The sequence below is a fragment of the Papaver somniferum genome, chromosome 1 (genome assembly GCF_003573695.1).
Source record: "Papaver somniferum cultivar HN1 chromosome 1, ASM357369v1, whole genome shotgun sequence".
Lineage (NCBI taxonomy): Eukaryota > Viridiplantae > Streptophyta > Magnoliopsida > Ranunculales > Papaveraceae > Papaver > Papaver somniferum.
The window spans coordinates 85,148,611-85,167,953 of record NC_039358.1 but is presented as its reverse complement, the minus strand read 5'-3'; the positions used below and the strand labels follow the sequence as shown (position 1 = coordinate 85,167,953).

General features: G+C 38.0%; 3 protein-coding genes and 1 non-coding gene across 4 annotated transcripts; 1 reads left to right on the top strand and 3 right to left on the bottom strand.

Moving 5' to 3' along the window:
- Positions 1 to 118: 118 nt before the first annotated feature.
- LOC113293066 (probable cinnamyl alcohol dehydrogenase 1) lies at positions 119 to 1,861 on the top strand. The gene is made up of 4 exons (XM_026541836.1): positions 119 to 416; positions 502 to 729; positions 816 to 1,255; positions 1,341 to 1,861. The coding sequence occupies exons 1-4, from the start codon at positions 214 to 216 to the stop codon at positions 1,541 to 1,543; spliced, it is 1,074 nt and encodes a 357-aa protein (XP_026397621.1). The 5' UTR covers positions 119 to 213; the 3' UTR covers positions 1,544 to 1,861.
- A 388-nt stretch (positions 1,862 to 2,249) lies between these two features.
- Positions 2,250 to 2,333, bottom strand: TRNAL-CAA. The gene has a single exon. It is a non-coding gene; the product is annotated as a tRNA-Leu (tRNA).
- Positions 2,334 to 2,615: 282 nt separating this feature from the next.
- On the bottom strand, positions 2,616 to 6,663 carry LOC113293077 (protein unc-50 homolog). Its single transcript, XM_026541844.1, has 10 exons — positions 6,395 to 6,663; positions 5,768 to 5,835; positions 5,393 to 5,418; positions 4,990 to 5,080; positions 4,397 to 4,492; positions 4,197 to 4,265; positions 3,614 to 3,672; positions 3,354 to 3,476; positions 3,007 to 3,078; positions 2,616 to 2,916 (listed from the first exon to the last, which is right to left on the bottom strand). The coding sequence occupies exons 1-10, from the start codon at positions 6,476 to 6,478 to the stop codon at positions 2,861 to 2,863; spliced, it is 744 nt and encodes a 247-aa protein (XP_026397629.1). The 5' UTR covers positions 6,479 to 6,663; the 3' UTR covers positions 2,616 to 2,860.
- Positions 6,664 to 7,093: 430 nt separating this feature from the next.
- Positions 7,094 to 9,531, bottom strand: LOC113346871. Its single transcript, XM_026590421.1, has 5 exons — positions 9,063 to 9,531; positions 8,849 to 8,904; positions 8,468 to 8,716; positions 7,627 to 8,371; positions 7,094 to 7,191 (listed from the first exon to the last, which is right to left on the bottom strand). Exons 1-5 carry the CDS (start codon positions 9,529 to 9,531, stop codon positions 7,094 to 7,096), a joined length of 1,617 nt encoding a protein of 538 aa, XP_026446206.1.
- Positions 9,532 to 19,343: the final 9,812 nt, after the last annotated feature.

The window sequence follows — 19,343 nt, the reverse complement described above, 5'->3', positions numbered from 1 at the left end:
TCACCTACAACGGTAGTAGGTAAGTGAAAATGACGTTACCTCTAATTTCCAAGTCCTACTGCCAAAGTTAGGCATTTCTGGCCCCTATAAATTCCCTAGTCCAATCCAATATTCTTTCATCGGACTATTCCTTCCATTATTTGCTAATCACCCCATCTCTCCACTCACTCTTTCTCTCTCAGGACTCAGCAAACTTAAAACTCCACAAAGATAATGGGAAGTGTAGGAAGCGAGAGAACAACTACAGGATGGGCAGCAACAGACCCATCAGGGATACTCTCTCCTTACACTTTTGCTCTTCGGGAAACAGGTCCAGAAGATGTATACATCAAGGTTACATACTGTGGAGTCTGTCACACTGATATTCATCAAGTCAAGAATGATCTTGGCATGTCTAACTACCCCATGGTCCCTGGGTACGTAACAAAAATTTGGTTAGCATTATATATTTTTGCTGATTGTGGATTTTGCAAGTCTAAAACTTTTTATCAATCTTTGCAGGCATGAAACAGTAGGAGAAGTAATTGAGGTAGGAAAAGATGTGACAAAATTCAAAGCTGGTGATAGTGTTGGAGTTGGATTAATCATTGGAAGTTGCAGAGAATGTTCATCATGTACCTCAAACATTGAACAATACTGTAACAAGAAGATCTGGAATTACAATGATGTCTATACTGATGGTAAACCAACTCAAGGAGGTTTTGCTTCTACAATGGTTATTGATCAGAAGTAAGTTCACCACTTACAACATGAACCCCGAATGGAAAATCATTTTCAAATTCTAATGGGTTTGTTTTTGTATTTCTGTTTTGAAGATTTGTAGTGAAGATACCAGAAGGATTAGCACCAGAACAAGCAGCACCACTCTTATGTGCAGGGTTGACAGTTTATAGTCCGCTGAGAAAATTTGATTTAACAACAAGTGGATTAAGAGCTGGGATTCTAGGACTTGGTGGTGTTGGACATATGGGTGTCAAAATTGCAAAAGCAATGGGTCATCATGTGACTGTAATAAGTTCATCTAACAAGAAAAAAGAAGAAGCTATGGATCATCTTGGTGCAGATGATTATATCGTTAGCTCCGAGCCTGAACAAATGGGAAGAGCAGTTGATACTCTAGATTATATTATGGATACCATTCCTGTTGTTCATCCACTTGAACCTTACCTTCCTTTATTGAAAGTCGATGGTAGATTCATTATCATGGGTGTCATTGCTCAGCCTCTACAATTTATCACTCCCATGATCATGCTCGGTACGTCGTATATCCCGGTTATTTTACACTCAACTTACCTTGTTCATTTGTTTGTTCTCAATTTCTGTCTTGGAATTTTGTACAGGGAGGAAATCGATTACGGGGACTTTCATCGGAAGCGTGGAAGAATCGTCGGAAATGCTTGAGTTCTGTAAAGAAAAAGGTGTAACCTCTTCTATTGAATTGGTGAAAATGGATTACATTAACAAAGCAATGGAAAGGTTGGAGAAGAATGATGTAAGATACAGGTTTGTCGTCGATGTGGCCGGCAGCAAAATTGATCTTTGAGAGCTGAAATCATTCCAAATCCTATGATAGCGCGTGTGTGGGGATTGAACTAGTGGAGGAAAAATTTGTGGAGAACAAAAAATGGTGGGAAAAACTACATCATCTTTGTGTTTAAAAAAATCTGCTTCTTTCTTGTTGTTTTATATTCTTCTTCCAATAATTGGATTGTTGGTAGTTTTTGTTTGCGCAATTTTTATGGTGAAAATATGCTTCGAACTTGAGTGTAAAATGTATGTCCTCAGTTTCGTTCTTCTCTTAAGATACAAACAGGGTTCGACTCAACTGCTAAACTGTTGAGTGCTAAAGTTACCTGCAAAATTATGTTCTAAATAAAAATGAAACGGATAGACTAAACTAATAATTCCAACACCATTAAAGTTTCCTGTTTTGAGTAGTAAGAGTGAAGCCTTGAAAAGTTTGTCTTCGTAAAAGTGAACACAAGAAAAGTTGGTAAGCTTGCTTTGAAACGCAACAAAGTGTAGCTGCCCCATCTTCCATCATTCACATCCAAACGTCATTATAGCACCCAACTGACTCTACATTTTTGCAGGCACTTTGGTGGTCCTGAGTCCTGACTGATCCTATTACGGGAAGGAAACAAATAATTTCTTCAATGTGGTTAAGAAGTGTCGGTTGCTGAAATACTTTAGTTGGTGATCCGGTACTATCCCGACTTTGTCCCTAATAAAAAAAAAAAAAAACAAATTGTCAGATGTGGGATTTGAACCCACGCCCTCTCTGGAAGACCAGAACTTGAGTCTGGCGCTTTAGACCACTCGGCCAACCTGACTATTTTGGTACTATTCGACAATCCTCAAATTCTATTCAATAAAACTCCAGTCTCCGACTACAGCCTCGCCTAGCTTCAACCAAATGAGTAATTCAGCAAACAAGGGTTTTCATTTACATCAAAATTTAAGTGATGTGCTATCGACTACGATTGCCCTGGTTGCCTGGTGCATATACTGTTTAAGTCTTCGCCATTCTCCTATATCATTGGTCATTATATCTCCTACCAAAGAGAAAGTGTTTGATTTTACCGAGTAAGGGCATTATGCAAGTTACCAGTTGAGCAATCACTAGTCATTACAAGGGATAAGCATTATTTCCCTCTGATACTGGCTATGTTATCGAAAGAGCTATATTGTGAAGAAAAAGAAAGACAGGATCGGCAAAATTGACAAATTTGATGTAGAAAGTTCAAATTTTTACTCTAAATACAAACATCAATCGACCATTCATATATCGTAACTAAGAATCATTCTATTTCTCCATATGTTTTCCCCTCGAACTGTTAGCCTCAGTAAAATACATCTACTAGCTGAAATACATGCTCATCATGTATCTTGTCGGGTTGAAGCCACTCAAGATCACTACAAACGAAGAAAAGCAAATAAATACCTGCTATCATAAGGAGGAAAAGATAACAAAAATACGAAATCAGATGTTAAGTGTATACTTACTGAGGGGTGAAAGGATGATGACAATACCGATCGGGTACAAAAAGAATGTGGTTCTTTCCAAGAAGGGTAATACTGCAGCAAGTAATCCAAAAAAATCTAATCAGGAAATTAACATATGGAAGTAAATCAAGTAATCTAGAAATTCATTTCATGATTCTTTTTATAGTGCTTGAATCTTGAATCTTAATCAAGTATGTGAGATAGGAGGGCGAATGGTGGACCTGCCTTCTTGAATGCAAGCAAACCCAACACTTAATGCTTGGAGAAAATTTTCTAAGGCAGTGTATGAGAAATCTATTTTCCTCCTCATCATATCCTAGAATCTTTTTTAAAGAAATTTCACTTACCATCATATCCTAGAAAGTTGAGATAGTGGTAGTAAGAGACCGCAACCATGAAAAGCAAGTTTGATAGCAGAACTGGGATGAAACCGTGTGCAATCAAGAGAGGTGATAAAAAGTAGTGAATCACTGGCATAACATAAAAAAGTATCAGTCACAGTGAATCACTGGCATAACATAAAAAGGTATCAGTCACACAATTATTCTTGTTCATTACAACGAAAACTTTTAGTCGAATGGGAATTCAAATGTAAAAAAGCAATTACCATGTAGCAGAACGAACATTGGGAAGAAAGAGTTGCAGTGAACATCAAATGCATAAAGCCTTCATGAAAAAGAGAAAAGCACAGTTAGCAGAGACCAGGTTTCACGCTGATTTCAGTCAGATTGGAAATGATAAAAGTAGGTGGTAGGAGTATTTAATGGGTTTAATCCACAATTTTTACAGAAATAGGAAAGGGTTAATGCACAGCAGGAACTACTACAAGATAAACAAGGTTGCTATTATCCATCTGCTGAAACGCGTTCGCATTGGACGATCACAAGATTCTAAGACCAACTTCAAATACAGTTTCTACTTAATTTATCACATTAAAAATTGTTCATGCATCATGAGGGCTTTGGTAGATTTTTAAGGTTTCAAAATTAAGTGAGGTCTGACATGAATATAGCACATACCAAGTTGGATGAAGTTGGAAACATGATGCTGATACTAATACAGGATCCTAGCATAGAAGCCAATGATGGTCCAGAAGTCTACATTGGATAATGAGAAAAAGATGTACGCCACTGAACTAAAACAAAGCAACAACATTCTGATACAGAACAAAGTAGAGTTTCATGATTTACCATTCCACACGTTGTTCAACCACATGACTGTTAGGAGACTCCTCGCGAAGATATGAATTTGTAAGAAACCTGCACAGCCAATACAAATAGCAGAATTTTATAGAAAAATCGATCCCGTCATCTGCTATAGTCATGGGACTAAATGTGCAAATTGAACCATAGTTCAAAACTCATATATATCCATTGATGTTACAGCTTACCAGCAACATGTTGCCAGAATCGCTCCAGTTATTAAGAAATGAAAAATCAATACTGAAAGAACTGTGTAAATAGCATGTCCCACGCTATGGCTGAACCTGAAATAATGAAACAACAAGGTGGAACAAAATAAGCACCAGCAGCAGCAGAGTAACCATTCAAAGAAATAAAAACAAACGTAAGAAAAGGAAAAGAAAAATGACAATTATCTATATGCATTACTGCAGTCATTGGCTTAATGTTACACAAAGAGCTTAAAACTAGCATAGCCTTAGGACTCTAAATTACGCTTCAGTGAACCTTTCATAGTTTCCCTCAGGTTCTATTGGAAATACTGACATCTACAGATGAACATATTATTCACCAAATAATCAAATATAACCATATGGATGATATACTTTCTCTTCATGGACTTGGTGAAGCGTGAAGAAATAAATTAAAATTCGAGTATACATTTAATAAATTAGATATTCTATAACATGGTTGCTAGGCTTTTCATAAAGGGGACCTATATAGTCTTTAACCTGTATAGTCTTTAATTCTTATTGTCTATTAACACAAGAAAAAGACAGCAAGTTCATGAGAGAGAACATACGCAGCACAGTAAGCCGAAGTTGCAACAATCAAAAGGAGGCTGCAAATAACAATGAATGCTGGATCATCTCGTGCCCATTGGTTCTTTGTTTCTGAGATCAAGTGATAAATCAAATGTCATGTATATATAATGCACAGTGTTCTCTGATAAACTGATATAAAATATTACTGACAAGGTGTTGTATTACAAATTACAACCAAAAAACATCAAAAAACTTGTTTGAATGGTTTAGCAAAGCAAGAATGTGACACTTAAATTTTCTTAAGATTTAGCAGATTAGATATTAAAACGGGTTGAAGATAGTCATTTCTACAACAAACTCCGATCTAGCAATATCTGTACTTAACAGATGCAACAACAAGGATAAACAACCCATTAGGTTAATAGTGGCTTGGATACTTACGTTTGTGATACTTAGTGTGCTGATAGCTGTATTCGACCATTCAGTCCCCAACATGCAGACGCAAACAAAAACAATAAAAGATAAGAATCTCAGAGTAACATCTTGATACAAACGTTCTTCAATAACTTCTCAAGGTTTGTTCTTATCGACCATGAAGCCGCTTCATTTACTTAAGGGTAATGCAGTTCCAACCCAATCATTACACTCTTAAAAGGTACTGTATGGCAGTAGTAAGTGAAGTTTGAAAGACGACAACTAACTTATTATTGTTGTGATATTGCAAGTATTCATAGTATGAGATGCCAAACAAATAATTATCAAAAAATAGCGATGGTGAATAAAATGATGGACTAACTGAGAAGAATGGATACATACACAACTTTTGGAGAAGTGCATAGATTCAGCATTTGCCAAAACGTATATTCAATATCCATTTGTCGCCACTACAAGGAAATACAAACAAAGACAAACGTTGAGATAAAATAATGTGAGAATTTCTAATGAGAAATCAGTATGGTATCTCCAAAATTCATCAGAATTAACAGCTGAAACCATTTCGAGAACCACTAGACTACCACAAGTCTACAACAGTAAATTGTAAGACTCAAATTCAATTAAAATTTTACAACCATATGAACTCATCGAAATCATCTGTGTCTGTGCTTTCAGTAGATAACAATTAGATCTAATACGAAATCGTCACAAAACCTACAAACCTTTTATGCATAAGAACATCCAAATTCCTTGCCACCCCTTCAATTTTGGAATTTAAAAGCTCTAACTAATTGCACTTGAACTACAACTGAGAAATATCATGTTTTCTGACGACTTTTGTCCTGAATCATCTAAAAAATCTGCTATAGTTCTCTACAATATGTAATTTAAAGTTGAAAAGAAAATCCATACAATTATAGAATACAAAATAGTGATAAAACTAAAATCTGCAAGAAGATGAGATCCAAAAGAATTTACAGTAAGCGAAAATAAGCAAAAGAAGAAAACCTTGACAATTCTTCTCAGGTATTGAGGGAAGACTGGATTTGGGCGCACATTAGACGCGCGCCCTTTTGAGGTTGTGGGAAGCATTGTATCTGTTGATCTCTGCTTCTTCTCAGATTTTCAGAAACCTTCAAATTACACTTGCTCTTACTAAAGATCTACCAGCAGGTGTTTTTGTTGAATCGATGGATCACCTCCGATTTTGTTCTTTTGACATTTCCCTTCCTCTCTTTCTAAAGTCTAAACTTTGAAGGGACTGAACTCGAGTTAACTTAAAACATAAAAGCCTGTTTCAAGGGCTCCTCAAATTCCAGGAGGACTCCCCAATAGAGGTACTCCTCAATGATTTTTTTTTCTTTTTTTTTTCTTTTTTTTTTAATAAGCAAAGGCCTTCAAAAAGGCTAATGGTCTTCCTCAACAAAAGGCCTAAGCCAAACAGGAAGGACGGACCAGTACATAGACGAGCTGTTGTTTTTTTCCCATTTGGCTAGTTCATGAGCAACAAAATTACAAGTTCTTGGTTGGAAAGAGAAAATACAATCACCAAGAGAATAAGAAAAAAAATTGAATATCTTTAAAGATTGCATCAGTTATAGGATTCCCATCAAAATAGCCAGCTGAGAATTGGGAAACCAGGTCTTGAGCATCACTTTCCACTATGATATGTGTTAACTTTGATTCCACAGCCTTCTTCAAAACAGCTCAGATAGCTCTAGCTTCAGCCTCTTCAGCAGATTCCACATCAAAGACAATAGAAGCACAAAAAGAAGCATTGCTGGAGAAATCCCTCATAACATAGCCTGCATCATTATCCCTAATAATGTCATCATAAGCACCATCAGCGTTACATTAGATCCAGCCAAAAGTAGGGGGCATTCAGTGGTCACTAAAGGAAATGGTATGACTATGTGGGTTTTGGATTCTGGTTTTAACAGTGAGGAGCATAGCATTAGCTCTATGGATGACAGCAACATGATTTTCCTGAAGGTTTCCAAAGACTAAATTGTTTCTACTAGTCCATAAAGACCACAGGACAACAACAAACATGCAGTGTCTATTAGTAAGAATTCTATAAATAGGGTCAACCTACCAAAAATTTAGTCAATCAATCATTGAACTCGAAGAAAAAGCAGAAGTATTAGCACATAAGGCACTGAGATTCCAAACATGGCTATCAAAAGGGCACATAACAAAGGCATGCATAATAGATTCATGAGAATCAGAACATCTATTACAGGTAACAGAGTGCAAAGGCATTCTAGTTTGAAGAACAATTTTAGCAGGTAGAACATTTCTTGCAGCTTTCCAAGTAAAAAGTTGAATATGGTGAGGGACATTAATTTTCCAAATGCACTTCCAAAGTTTATTACTAGGGGAGCGTCCAGACCCTCTTAATCCCAAGTAAGCAGATTTCGAAGAAAAACTGCCATTCTTTGAAAGCTCCCAATCCCTCCTATCAGGAGTGCATAACTGGCTTAAGGGAATAGTGATGATCTTTTGAACAGAAGCATCATCAAAGTGAGTAATTAGTTTTTCTAAATTACAGGATCTAGTAGCATCATCAATTAAATAAGAAACTTTAACACAAGGGTCAGGAGGGACCAAGGGATTAGGGGTGACAGAACCTAAAGTAGGGATCCATTTATCACACCAGGGATCAATAAATTTACAATCCCCAACAATCAAAGAAATAAAGGGTTTAATCATCTCTTTAATGGTATGAAGGCCTCTCCAAGTCCAGGAGCAATCAGCAGGACAAGCAGCATTAAGAAAGTCAGTCATAGGAAAATAACGAGCTTTCAGCACACTACCTAAAAGGCAGTCATGGTTCTCTATGATTTTCCACGCATTTCTATCTAACATAACCAAGTTGTTAAATTCATATTTCCTAAAACCAAGACCACCTTCAGACCTAGAGGAGCACAAAGCATCCCATCCTAGAAGGTGCAGTTTTCTATCCTTAGAGTCAAGCATCTCTCCCTACCAGAATTGAAAAAGGTGAGTATCCATCTTTTTGCAAAGGTACTTGGGAATAAGAAAAGCAACCATTTGGTATAGAGGAATGGCCTGACCAACATGCTTAACCAAAGTAGTTCTGGCAGCCTGAGATAACAGTCTATGAAGCCAAGAGGTAATCCTACCATCTACAGCTTGGAGAATACCCATATGGGCCTGGATCTTAGAGGCCTGAAAAGATATAGGGGTGACAAGATACTTCTCCCCTAGATCTTTGTTATGGATATCCAGAATATTAGACAAATGGTTCATAAGAGGTGCATGCAACTTTTTACTAAACAAGATACCAAATTTATCAAAGTTGATTTCCTGTCAAGAAGCTAAAAAATACTTTTGAAGATGGTCTTTAATAATTCTAAAATCTTTGTCAGTAGCTTTAGAAAACAAGAGGGAATCATCAGCAAACAAGAGGTGTGTCATGCAAGGGGCATTCTTACAAACTTTAATTCCTTCAACTAAGCCTTTACTGGTTAAATTATCAATATAAGCAGATAAAGCTTCAGAACAGATGATATAAAGATAGGGGACAGATGATCTCCCTGTCTCAGGCATCTATCATGTTTGACAAGGTCAGTGGGACGACCATTCAATAAAACAGAATAACATACAATATAAACACATTGATGAATCAGATTAACCTAGTGATCAGACAAACCCATTTTAAGTAAAACTTTACTAAGAAACGACCATTCTAACTTATCATAAGCTTTGGACATATCAAGTTTGATAACAACAATGCCCTTCTTCTTCTTATGATGGTTGACAACATAGACAACCTCATTGGCTATCAAGATATTGTCAGATATACATCTTTTTGGGACAAAGGCACTTTGATTCTGAGATATGATGTTATCCATCAGAGGTTTGAGCCTATTAGACAAGGTTTTAGATAGGATTTTATAGATGAAATTACATAAGATGATGGGTCTATATTGGGAAACTAATTCAGCCAGAGGGACCGTAGGGATTAAAGCAATGTTGGTGGTATTGAAAACTTTTGTTAAATGACCAGTTCTAAAACAGGTTTGGGTCATGTCAATAACAACTTCTTCAACAGTATCCCAGCTTTTCTTGTAGAACAAGCTTGTGAAGCCATCGGGTCCAGGAGCTTTTTTACCACCCATTTAGAAGACATGATTTTTTATTTTCTCAGCAGTGAGAGGGATATTTAACAAAGAGTTATTCTCAGGGAAGAATTTGACTGGTAAGTTTTCTAAAACTTCATCTTGAAATTGCTGAGGTTGGGAGGAGTACGGATTTCTAAAGTAATCCACAAAATAAGTACCTATGCTATTCATATTAGTGCAAACAGTACTAAGAGAATTTTTAATCAAGCTAATGGAGTTCCTTTTTCTCCTAAAGAGGGTGACTCTATGGAAATAGGGAGAGTTTTTGTCTCCTTCCAGGAGTCAGATATCCTAGATTTATCTTTCCAGTAAAGTTCCTCAAGGTTATACAGGTATTCCAGTCTAGCCTTTAATCTAGAAGTAGATGAGGAATCAGAAGGATTGAGAGTTTGGGGATCAACCAGCTCTTCTCTAGTAGTTTTGATGTTGGTTTGAAGGTTACCAAAAGAAATCTTGTTCCAATCCCTAAGGCCTTTTTTGTGTTAAGCATCTTAGCTTTAAGTTTATAAGCCGGGGAACCAATCACATTAACATACCAAGCATTAGCTATAATATCCCTGCAAGTAGGGTCCTCCATCCACATGGCAATTAAATGGAAAGGTTTAGGCATAAAATTAACTTCAAAATTAAAACCAATATGCATGGGGAAATGATCAGAGGAGTCCCTGGGAAGATTATTAACACATAATTTAGGACATAACAACTCAGCATAAGGATTAATGAGACACCTATCAAGTCTTTCAAGAATGAGATCATTACCTTGTTGCATATTAGACCAAGTAAACCTACAACCAGAGAAACCAGGATCATGTAATTCAAACACATTACAAAAATTCCTAAGATTAAAAAAATCAGTGTCATCAACCTCTAGACCACCATTTTTATCCTCACGACTTAGGAGAGCATTAAAATCACCTACAAAGAAAGCTGGTTCATCTACTGGTATAGGTGGTATAAGGCATTGGTTTTCCCATAAGGCTTGTCTTAAGGCACTATTAGATTCTCCGTATATGAAATAAATTTGACAAGTTTTGGAATGTATGATATCCTTAGTAGTGACATAGATGCCCCTATTACTAGTGAAAACAATAGTAAGATCGATTTCCTTCTTCCAAGCCAGCACAAGACCACCACTTCTTCCAACACATGACACATTTGCAGTACAAGGAAAGCCCATATTCCTCAGTTTTCTGGCAGCAAATTCATTATGCATTTTTGTTTCAGACAAGAAAATAATGTCAGGGTTAACATTCCTAAGGAGGATGCTAAGTTCCTTACTAGCTGATTTTTTTCCAAGACCACGCACATTCCACCATACAATGTTCACATTATTGACAGGAAAAGAGGAAGGAACAGCAAGAAATGAAGGAAAGACAATAGGGGTGGGAGAAGAAGGAACCTGATTAGCAGAGTCCTGGTTTCCATTAGATTGAGAATTGTTATTTCCACCAGCATAGATAGTTCCTTGGGTAGCATCCAGGTTCAGATTAGCAGCCTCATGAGAGGAATTGTTGCGAACATCATTACCATTTGAAGCAGCATCAGTAGGTACATTGAAGTTTCCAAAATCATCAGGAGAGGGATGGGTATTGAAGGTACATTGAGACAAGTTGAAAGTGGAGATGTCACCCAATTTGGTGATGAGAGGGCAACGAGTAGAATGATCTGGTTCAGAGCTATCAATTTGAGAGAGTTGGTAGTAGAATCAACCAGGAGAGAAGAGGATGATCTAGTCCTTTTTCTGGGATCAGCATGGGGATTAATTTTTCTCTTTAGAGAATCATGTTCATATGATAAAGATAAAACTTGTTCTTTTGACATAACAAATTTCAGAGTAGGAGTTGTCGTCGTCTTGAATCTTCTAGTTGAGTTACTGGACGAATTGGTCCTGTATTGCTGGACTCAGGGATAGGATTCAGGGAAGGGAAAACCTCAGCTTGACTAGTGACAATATTTAAAATAAGTGGTAAGCCGTTGACCAAAGGAATGAGTTGCTTGATTTGATTTGTTTCTACTTCATGAATCTTGAGAGTAATAGATCTGCTACCAAACAGGCCCATATTAATCATGCAATTGGGAGATTCATGGTTGGTAGCACTTGAATTTTGGGCAACAACTGCAACCTTTCCTTTACCCAGATAACCAGTAGATAACAACATTTGACTTTGCGTATCTGGTGCTACCTCAACTTGAGTCGATATGGAATCAACAGTTGAGATGTTTGGAACAATTATAGGAAGCTCATGTGCTTGAGTAGATGGCATCATGAGTCTAGAAACTGATGAGTAAATATATTTTGATGCAGACGAGCTAGCTTCCTTAATAAGCTTTTGTTTTGCCATCCAATTAGGAAAGACATCATCTCTATGATCGATAACACGACAAGAGTGACAAAAGTTCCTTGGGGACTTTGAATTACCTGCATTCAATGAGAAGGGGTTCCTCTTCCTCTAGTAAGGAAAGGAATACCAGTTGGGAGAGCTCGATTGATGGGGATACTCACATAGATTTTAACATTCTTCTTGAGAGGATGATTACCATATGGATCTTTGGCATCAAGAAGTTCTCCAAGTTTAAGTGTAAGCTGCTTCAAATTCAACGCATTCTTTAGGAACATTGCATAAGATAAACCATATCATTTATTCCTCAAAAGAAACTTGGAAGTTTGCAAGCCAACCAGTAGGTGGAACCACTCGTAGAACTATAAGGAATCCACAAGCGAACCAAGGGATTTGTTCATTGACCCTGATGAAATCACTTTCGGCTAAGAATCTGATAAGGACTTTGTTTCTCAATTCAATGAAGTTGGTAACAGTAGGAGTTTGAGCTAAAGGACACTGAGAGCAGAGGTAATATCTTATAGAAGAGGTGGGCACTAAAGTCTAACTGCATAGGTAACCCACCACACACCATTTCCAATTTGTATCATTCTCAGCTAGAACGACTGTTTATCGATGTATACTGGTTCAGATAGGGAAGAAGGAATATTTTTGAGTAAAGTAAGCTTCTCAGACATTTGATAAGAGAGGTTTTGAATATAGGCAGCAGAATAGGTATCACTTGAAGAATCTGAATCCTCCATACAATCAATAAAACAGATGGTGATCTTAAGGGTCAAGTGGGTGTCTGCAATTTTAGAATTGGATGTTGAGATAATATATATTTGTATTTGGAGTTGATAATGCCAAGATATAGTGGGGATCAGAGGAGAATAAAGACAGGTCATGGAGATATCCAGAGATAAGTAAGTATAAGCCTATCTAGAAGACTGAACCTTAAAAATGGAAAGTCTGATAGGTAGATTAGAGTTTTTGTTGGTAAAGTGAGAATGAAATTGTGAAAGATTTAGGTTGGGTATGTGTTGGTAAGGTTCAGTAGCAGTGGTGTTGGGCAATGTATCAGTGGTATCTGCAGAATCCGTGATAGTAGTGCCATGCTGATAATTCATTGATGTAATCAAATCCAACTTCTAGGATAATAAGACATCCATAATAATGGTAGAGGCACAAAAAGTATAATAATTATAGGACTCATGCAGGAGAGGTTTTGCTTCATAAGATTTAAGGTACACTTTTAATTTATTATTTACTTTTGAGTTGTGTAGCAGAATTCGAGTGCTTCCAAATGTAATAATGGTAGATGGGGTGTAATGAGGGGTGGTATGAAATAACAATGAAGTGAACTAAAGAGATATTTGTAAACTCAGGATTTGATTTAGTGGGATATTTATTATTTTGGGGTATAAGGTTTTGAGCATTGATTAGGAAATAGTTGATGCTATGGTAATTCATATAGCTACTCGACGTGCCCCAAGAGCCAATGGTGCCTCCTAACAGGTGCTGCAATATCTGAACCTGCATAAAATCATAGACCAAGATTAATACCTAAGAAAAAAAATGCTAGGTTTGGTGGCTTACCAATTTCACTCATAATGGTGGAACCATAGAGGCTAGAAGTGGGTAGAACATTAAGTTTGGTGTGTTGGGGCGGTAAGGTCGAAGAGATGCAATTAGGCCAGAACTGAAAGGTTAGAGAAAATTGATTGTGTGGGATAATTTTCAAAGCGTCATGATGGTTCTGAGTACCGTGTATGGGTTATTGAACTGACATGCATGGTCTAGAGATATGACTCTTAACCAAACACCATAAATAGCTATGAATGGTATTAATTAGGAGTCTATAAAATGGGGTTATCAGATGATCGAAAATATTATACCCAGAAAAGGCAAATATTAAGAGAAATGAGAGATTTTTAGAGGATTGTCGATATCAGTAATCAAAACCTTCCTGACAACTCGCAAAGTCCTCTTCCCATCGTTCCACCATTATCATCGGCAGAATACGAGCAAGCCAAAGCTCTTTCCTTGTCATTGCAATATCAGGAATTAGAGAAGTTGAGGAATGATCTGCTAGAGGAAATAAATCGTCATGCATTGGAGAGAATTCGTCAGAGATGAGAAAGTGAAGAAAATGTTGCACAAGACTTGGTTCGTTAGAGACGAGAAAAAAAGAAGATTGATGCTTTGTTTGAGGTCTGGAAGGTGAAATACTTTGAAAGGGTTGATCGGAAATATGAGGAAAGAGCAGCAAGAGCAGAGAAACCGAAAGGTTTGGGGAGTGCCACTGAGAGTGATTCAGACGAGTCTGAAAATATGTTTGAATACCCAGTGGAAGAGATGAACACCAGTGATGAGGATTCCGGTTTTGTAGATGAACGGAAGAGAATGGAGTCTTATCATGATAGGAAACTTCGTAGAAGATTCGATGATGAGAGAGCCAATCCAAAGATCTTTGCCAGAACCATGCGTGAAGGAGAACCAAGTGATGATGAAGAGCTTTTAGAGGATGAGAATGATGAGATTGAAGGAAGTGATAGTGAGGGGAGTTCGTCATCAGATGACAGTCAGGTATCTTCTGTATCATCAGGCAATGATTATAGTGAGCAGTATGCAGAGGAGGAGAATTGGAGCTACGATGAAGAGGACTTTTAGAAGTCTCTTCTAGAGTACTGAAAGTAACCAAATCTTTAGATTTTGGGTAAATTTTGGAGATGATTAACAGGTTTTTGATGAATTAGATTTTTCGGTACTTGCTCTTCTCCTTTTTTTTCTTGCTGCAGATGATGAAAATGGTGGACTTCTTTTGCTTACTTTTCTCCAGGCGGACGGCTTTGTTCTTAGGTATTTTTGTATTTTGTTGTTGGTATGTAAATGTGTTAACTGTGGTGAATGTAATGTGGCTTTGGGTAGTAGTTACGGGAATGTTTTGTGTGACTTGAGGGATGAGATCCCCAAGAACTTCAGTATTTTGTAAGAAATGTTGGTGAATGTTTATGCTATTTTGAGCTTCTTCAGTAGTGATTGCAGTAATGTTAGGGCTTTGAGTTGGATCAGTAAGATGATTTTGAGGGTGGGGAGTAATGGTAATCTCCTTGTTGGTTTCAGTAGTGTTGTAAGTAGTCTTGTGTTTGCAGCTTTTGAATACAATCTTGATGAGGTGATTTAGATAACCGATAATAGAGAAAGATAGGAACTTGAATTGAGTATAACAAGAATTGCTTAAAGATTTAGTAGTTTCATTAGAACTTTCACAAATCAAATTCAGGGAAGAACTGCTTACGTCATGCTTACTGAGTAGACCCTCAATTCTCAAGTTTGATTATTAATTAAAACATCCAACTAAACTGATGTACAGTACTCCTCAAGTATTGAGATTATATCATCTAGGCAGTTGGTTAGGGGGCATTTAAATGTGTTTGCCCCCTTTGAATTTACAAATATTCCTATATTATTCTTTCATCTAATTATAAATCTATCTATTAATTAGAAAAATAAATCTAAAGAGATTTAAGTTAGGAATGGAAGCATCCACTTTTTTGGTGCTTGAAATAGGTTAAATTTTCTCGAATAAGTTCTAAAATCCAGCATTATGTTAATTTTTTCACGTTTACTGCTAAAAAAAATAACTCCCTTATAACTGGGTTGAAGAATTTTTACGGTTGAGTATTTGCTTTCCGACTTGGTCATAGATCTTCCTTGCGGCTAGGGAAAAAAACTCCCTACTGAAACTGGGTTGAAGAATCTCAGTCTAAGTTTTTGTTACCGATTTGTCCATAGAACGTTCTTACGGACGGCTTTTTTGCCTCAATCCTAATCGTAGGTCGGTTATACAGGTAAAACTCTCAAAAAAGAAAAAAAAAACGAAGTACAAATTATTTTTCACTAATCCAACAACTAACACTTAAGTGAGGACATTTTAGCCCCTATCAAAAATATTAGGATAAAGGTACAGTCTTATTAGAATTTGAGGATCTTTAAAATTTGTTTCTTTAAGGAAAATCCAACATATAATGATCATGAAGGTGAAGCAGTTAAAACTGAAATGACGAAGACGTACCAAGTACAACACAATCTTTTCGATATCAACCCATAAATCATATACCGTGCTTGATATAATATAGAAAGATATTGTCAAGAAGATAGCAACCACAAGGTATACACTTAGTATATAGTTACTAGTGCGAAATCGAAGCTAAAACTATAGGGATCAACCCAATTGTTTGGGATTAACGTACAATGTATTTACTTTTAATTATAACTAAAACAATAATTATAATTGCGGAAAGTAAAAGTAAAGACACGAAAATATTTTGTTAATGAGGAAACCACCAATGCAGAAAAGCTCCAGGACCTAGTCCAGTTTTGAATACTCTCAGAATTAAGCCGCTATACAAAGACACTGCCAACTTCGTATAGTTGAGACCAAGTAAACTACCCCTAGTTACCAAGTTTCCTCAGTATCCCAGCGCCTACAACAATCTGGCCAACGCACGTGAATCCTAAGATAGAGTCCACTATCTTAAGTTACTTCAGCTTTTCTAAATACTTTAAGCACTCAACCCTTTCGATCGTCTTCCAAATAGTAAAGTATTAATCTGTTTGTTAACCACTCTCTTATCTCATAAAATTAATCAGAGATATATTTTTGACCGTGACAAAGGATTTTCTGCTTAAAATCGAAACTTCTTTGTCGGGTTTAGATCTTCCGAGATCTGGATTAACAAGTTAACCAGATCAAGTCTGTTGATGGTGGATTTTAGTTCAGGGCTAAAATTGTAAAATCAAACTTATGCGTTGACATCCTGCAAAGGATAAAGCCACTGATAAGTGATGAATACTTCTCCACTTTAATAATTCACCTAAAATGGAGCATGTAGCAACAATCCCATATACCTTGTGAATTTATAACATTATTAATGTATGGCCAGCCTTGTATTTCCTATACTGCTCCACTCTTATCATTGGTGCGGCATGACGACTGAGTGTTGCTCTCAGCAAAGCAACACGAATCTCCAAGCATTAATAATGAAGCATGTACGAAATACCCGTACAGGCTATAACTCTCGGAGTGTTATGCTAGCCCGATTGAGCATCTGGACTGTCCATATCAGCCTCAGAAACGATCACGACCATCCAACTTCACCAGCATGATTGGATGGCTCAGATCGAATCCATAACCCTCAAGCAGGTATTGGAGTATTCACCACCGACCCAATGCGGGCCCCGCATGGTCGGCCTCCTCAAAAGGGTAGCATGGCTTGCAAAATCGTCCAGCCAAAGCAGTGCGGACGTGAAACCCTAATTTAGGGTATGCAGCATATTACATGTGTCGCGAAGCAGTCTCAACCATCCATCTTCGCAGGCATAGATAGAGGGTGTAGATGTAGATTCAAAGGGCCCAGAGCATGTCAACACAATCACCGTGGGCCGTCCTACACACATGACCGATCGGTCAGGACCAACTATAGTTGATCATTACAATTCGTGCGCCCAAACAAGGCATGACGCACGGCCGGTGAAACCTTAATTAGGGTTTGAACATCACGAGCGTCCATTTTCTCATACACGAACGAAGGGTCCAGGAATAGACTAGTCAGTTCCGGTGCGCATCAACATGATCACCGTGGGACTATCTATCTCCAAACCCGATCGGCCAAGACATATCATGCATGGTTTCCTCGATTCGCACGCCCAAACTAGGCGTGGTCACACCTCCCAATTGTAAACTAATCTCGACCACTCAACTTTTCCGGACAAATTGAGTGGCTTAGATCACGTTTCTATGGGACAATGAAATACATGCGTGTACACCAGCCTGTCGTTTGCACACCAGACTAATCGGCCAAGACCGACCAGGCTTGGTCGCCTCGAAACGCGCACCCAAAGTAAGCATGACGCGCGGCCTTTGCGGCACAAAATCTCTGTCACAAATTAATCCTAGCCACTCCTCTTTTCCGGACAAATTGAGCGATCTAGATTACACTTTCACGAGACAATTAGGTATGGACATGTACACCGGCATGCCTTCTACACGCATGCCCAATCGGCCTTGCCAAAATCGTGTCCCAAGCTTGGATTCGACCAAGCTGAAGAGTGATGCTTGCGCACCTCTTCATAAACCCTAATTCCACTAACGGTCGCAGATGAGTGTCTCAAAGATCATCTCGTCCGTTCAACTTCACCTGCTTGGTTATACAACTCTGGTCAGGAGTTAACTGGTCAATGAGGTTTCGTGGTGATTACCATCCGTCACTCTACCACACCAAGTGATCGGCCAGTCAGGACTTACCTGTACAGCCCCAAACGATCACTTGAAGATGGCTAGACATGTATCTATTTTAAGACGTTTAATCGTGACTTACTACATTAAGCCTTAAAACAGTGATGCTTCACTCATGCTAAATACATTCGATGCATTACATGCATAGGATTCACACGATATTTCATAAATATTGACTTACTAAATAACTTAGTTATTTAATCTAGCATTACATGCTACTTTCTATGGGTCCCACGATCCACATACTCGAGACATCAATCATGTCACAAACTGGGGGATACATACTAGGGTATTGGTCTGGCGGTTTAGAGCGTGCAGCGCACAATGCGCCATCACAAGAACGTGTCAGGAAGTCATGGACGGTTAGTGATGATGGGAGAAGTGGGCAAGACTGATCGTGTAACACTAACACACTCAACTCCACTACTCCATCACTCCACTTTATCCACTTCCCATGAGAGACGTGGGTTAGGCTCAATGACTTGTATAAATAGGTTCTCCTCCCTATTTTCAAAAAAGACAAGACAACATAAGCAAGTGCTGATACAACCGTATTCAAACACCGGAACTGATAGCTTACATTCTGCAAGCCAGTTCAGCTTTCTGATACAAGTCATACATAGCCAACACCTTCACAATCTCAACACCTTCTTCGCTTCCCTCCCTAAGATCAACCCCATCTCCTTCACTTTGTGACCGAAGCAAGTCTGGAACGACCATTTCTTGGTTTAGGACAGAATTGTACATATTGATTTCTCGAATCACAAAGCACTCCCGTGCAGTGCATTTGTTTAGGGTTTAGATTCATTCCTCATCCACACACCCCAAATTACCAAATTCGGCAGGAATAGTTTTCACCCATAAACAATTGGCGACCACAGTGGGAGATTAATATCTCGGTTGTGAAGTCAATTTCTTCAATACCAATTCAATTTTACTGATTTCGAAAATGGTGGATCTTAGGTCTGGATCAGCGACCAATCCTGACGGGACTAGCGTTGACAACACTCTAGGTGTTGATATCTCAGGTGTCACCGCGCAGACAGTCAATACCATCAATGTATCTCGTGGAATTGCTTCCTCTATTACCAGCACCGGCGGAGCAGGAGATGTTCCAGTAAGTGTAACACCTCCCATCACTAGAGACAGAGCAGCCGCAAATCCCGTCTTCTCCTCAAAGTGTAACGCCT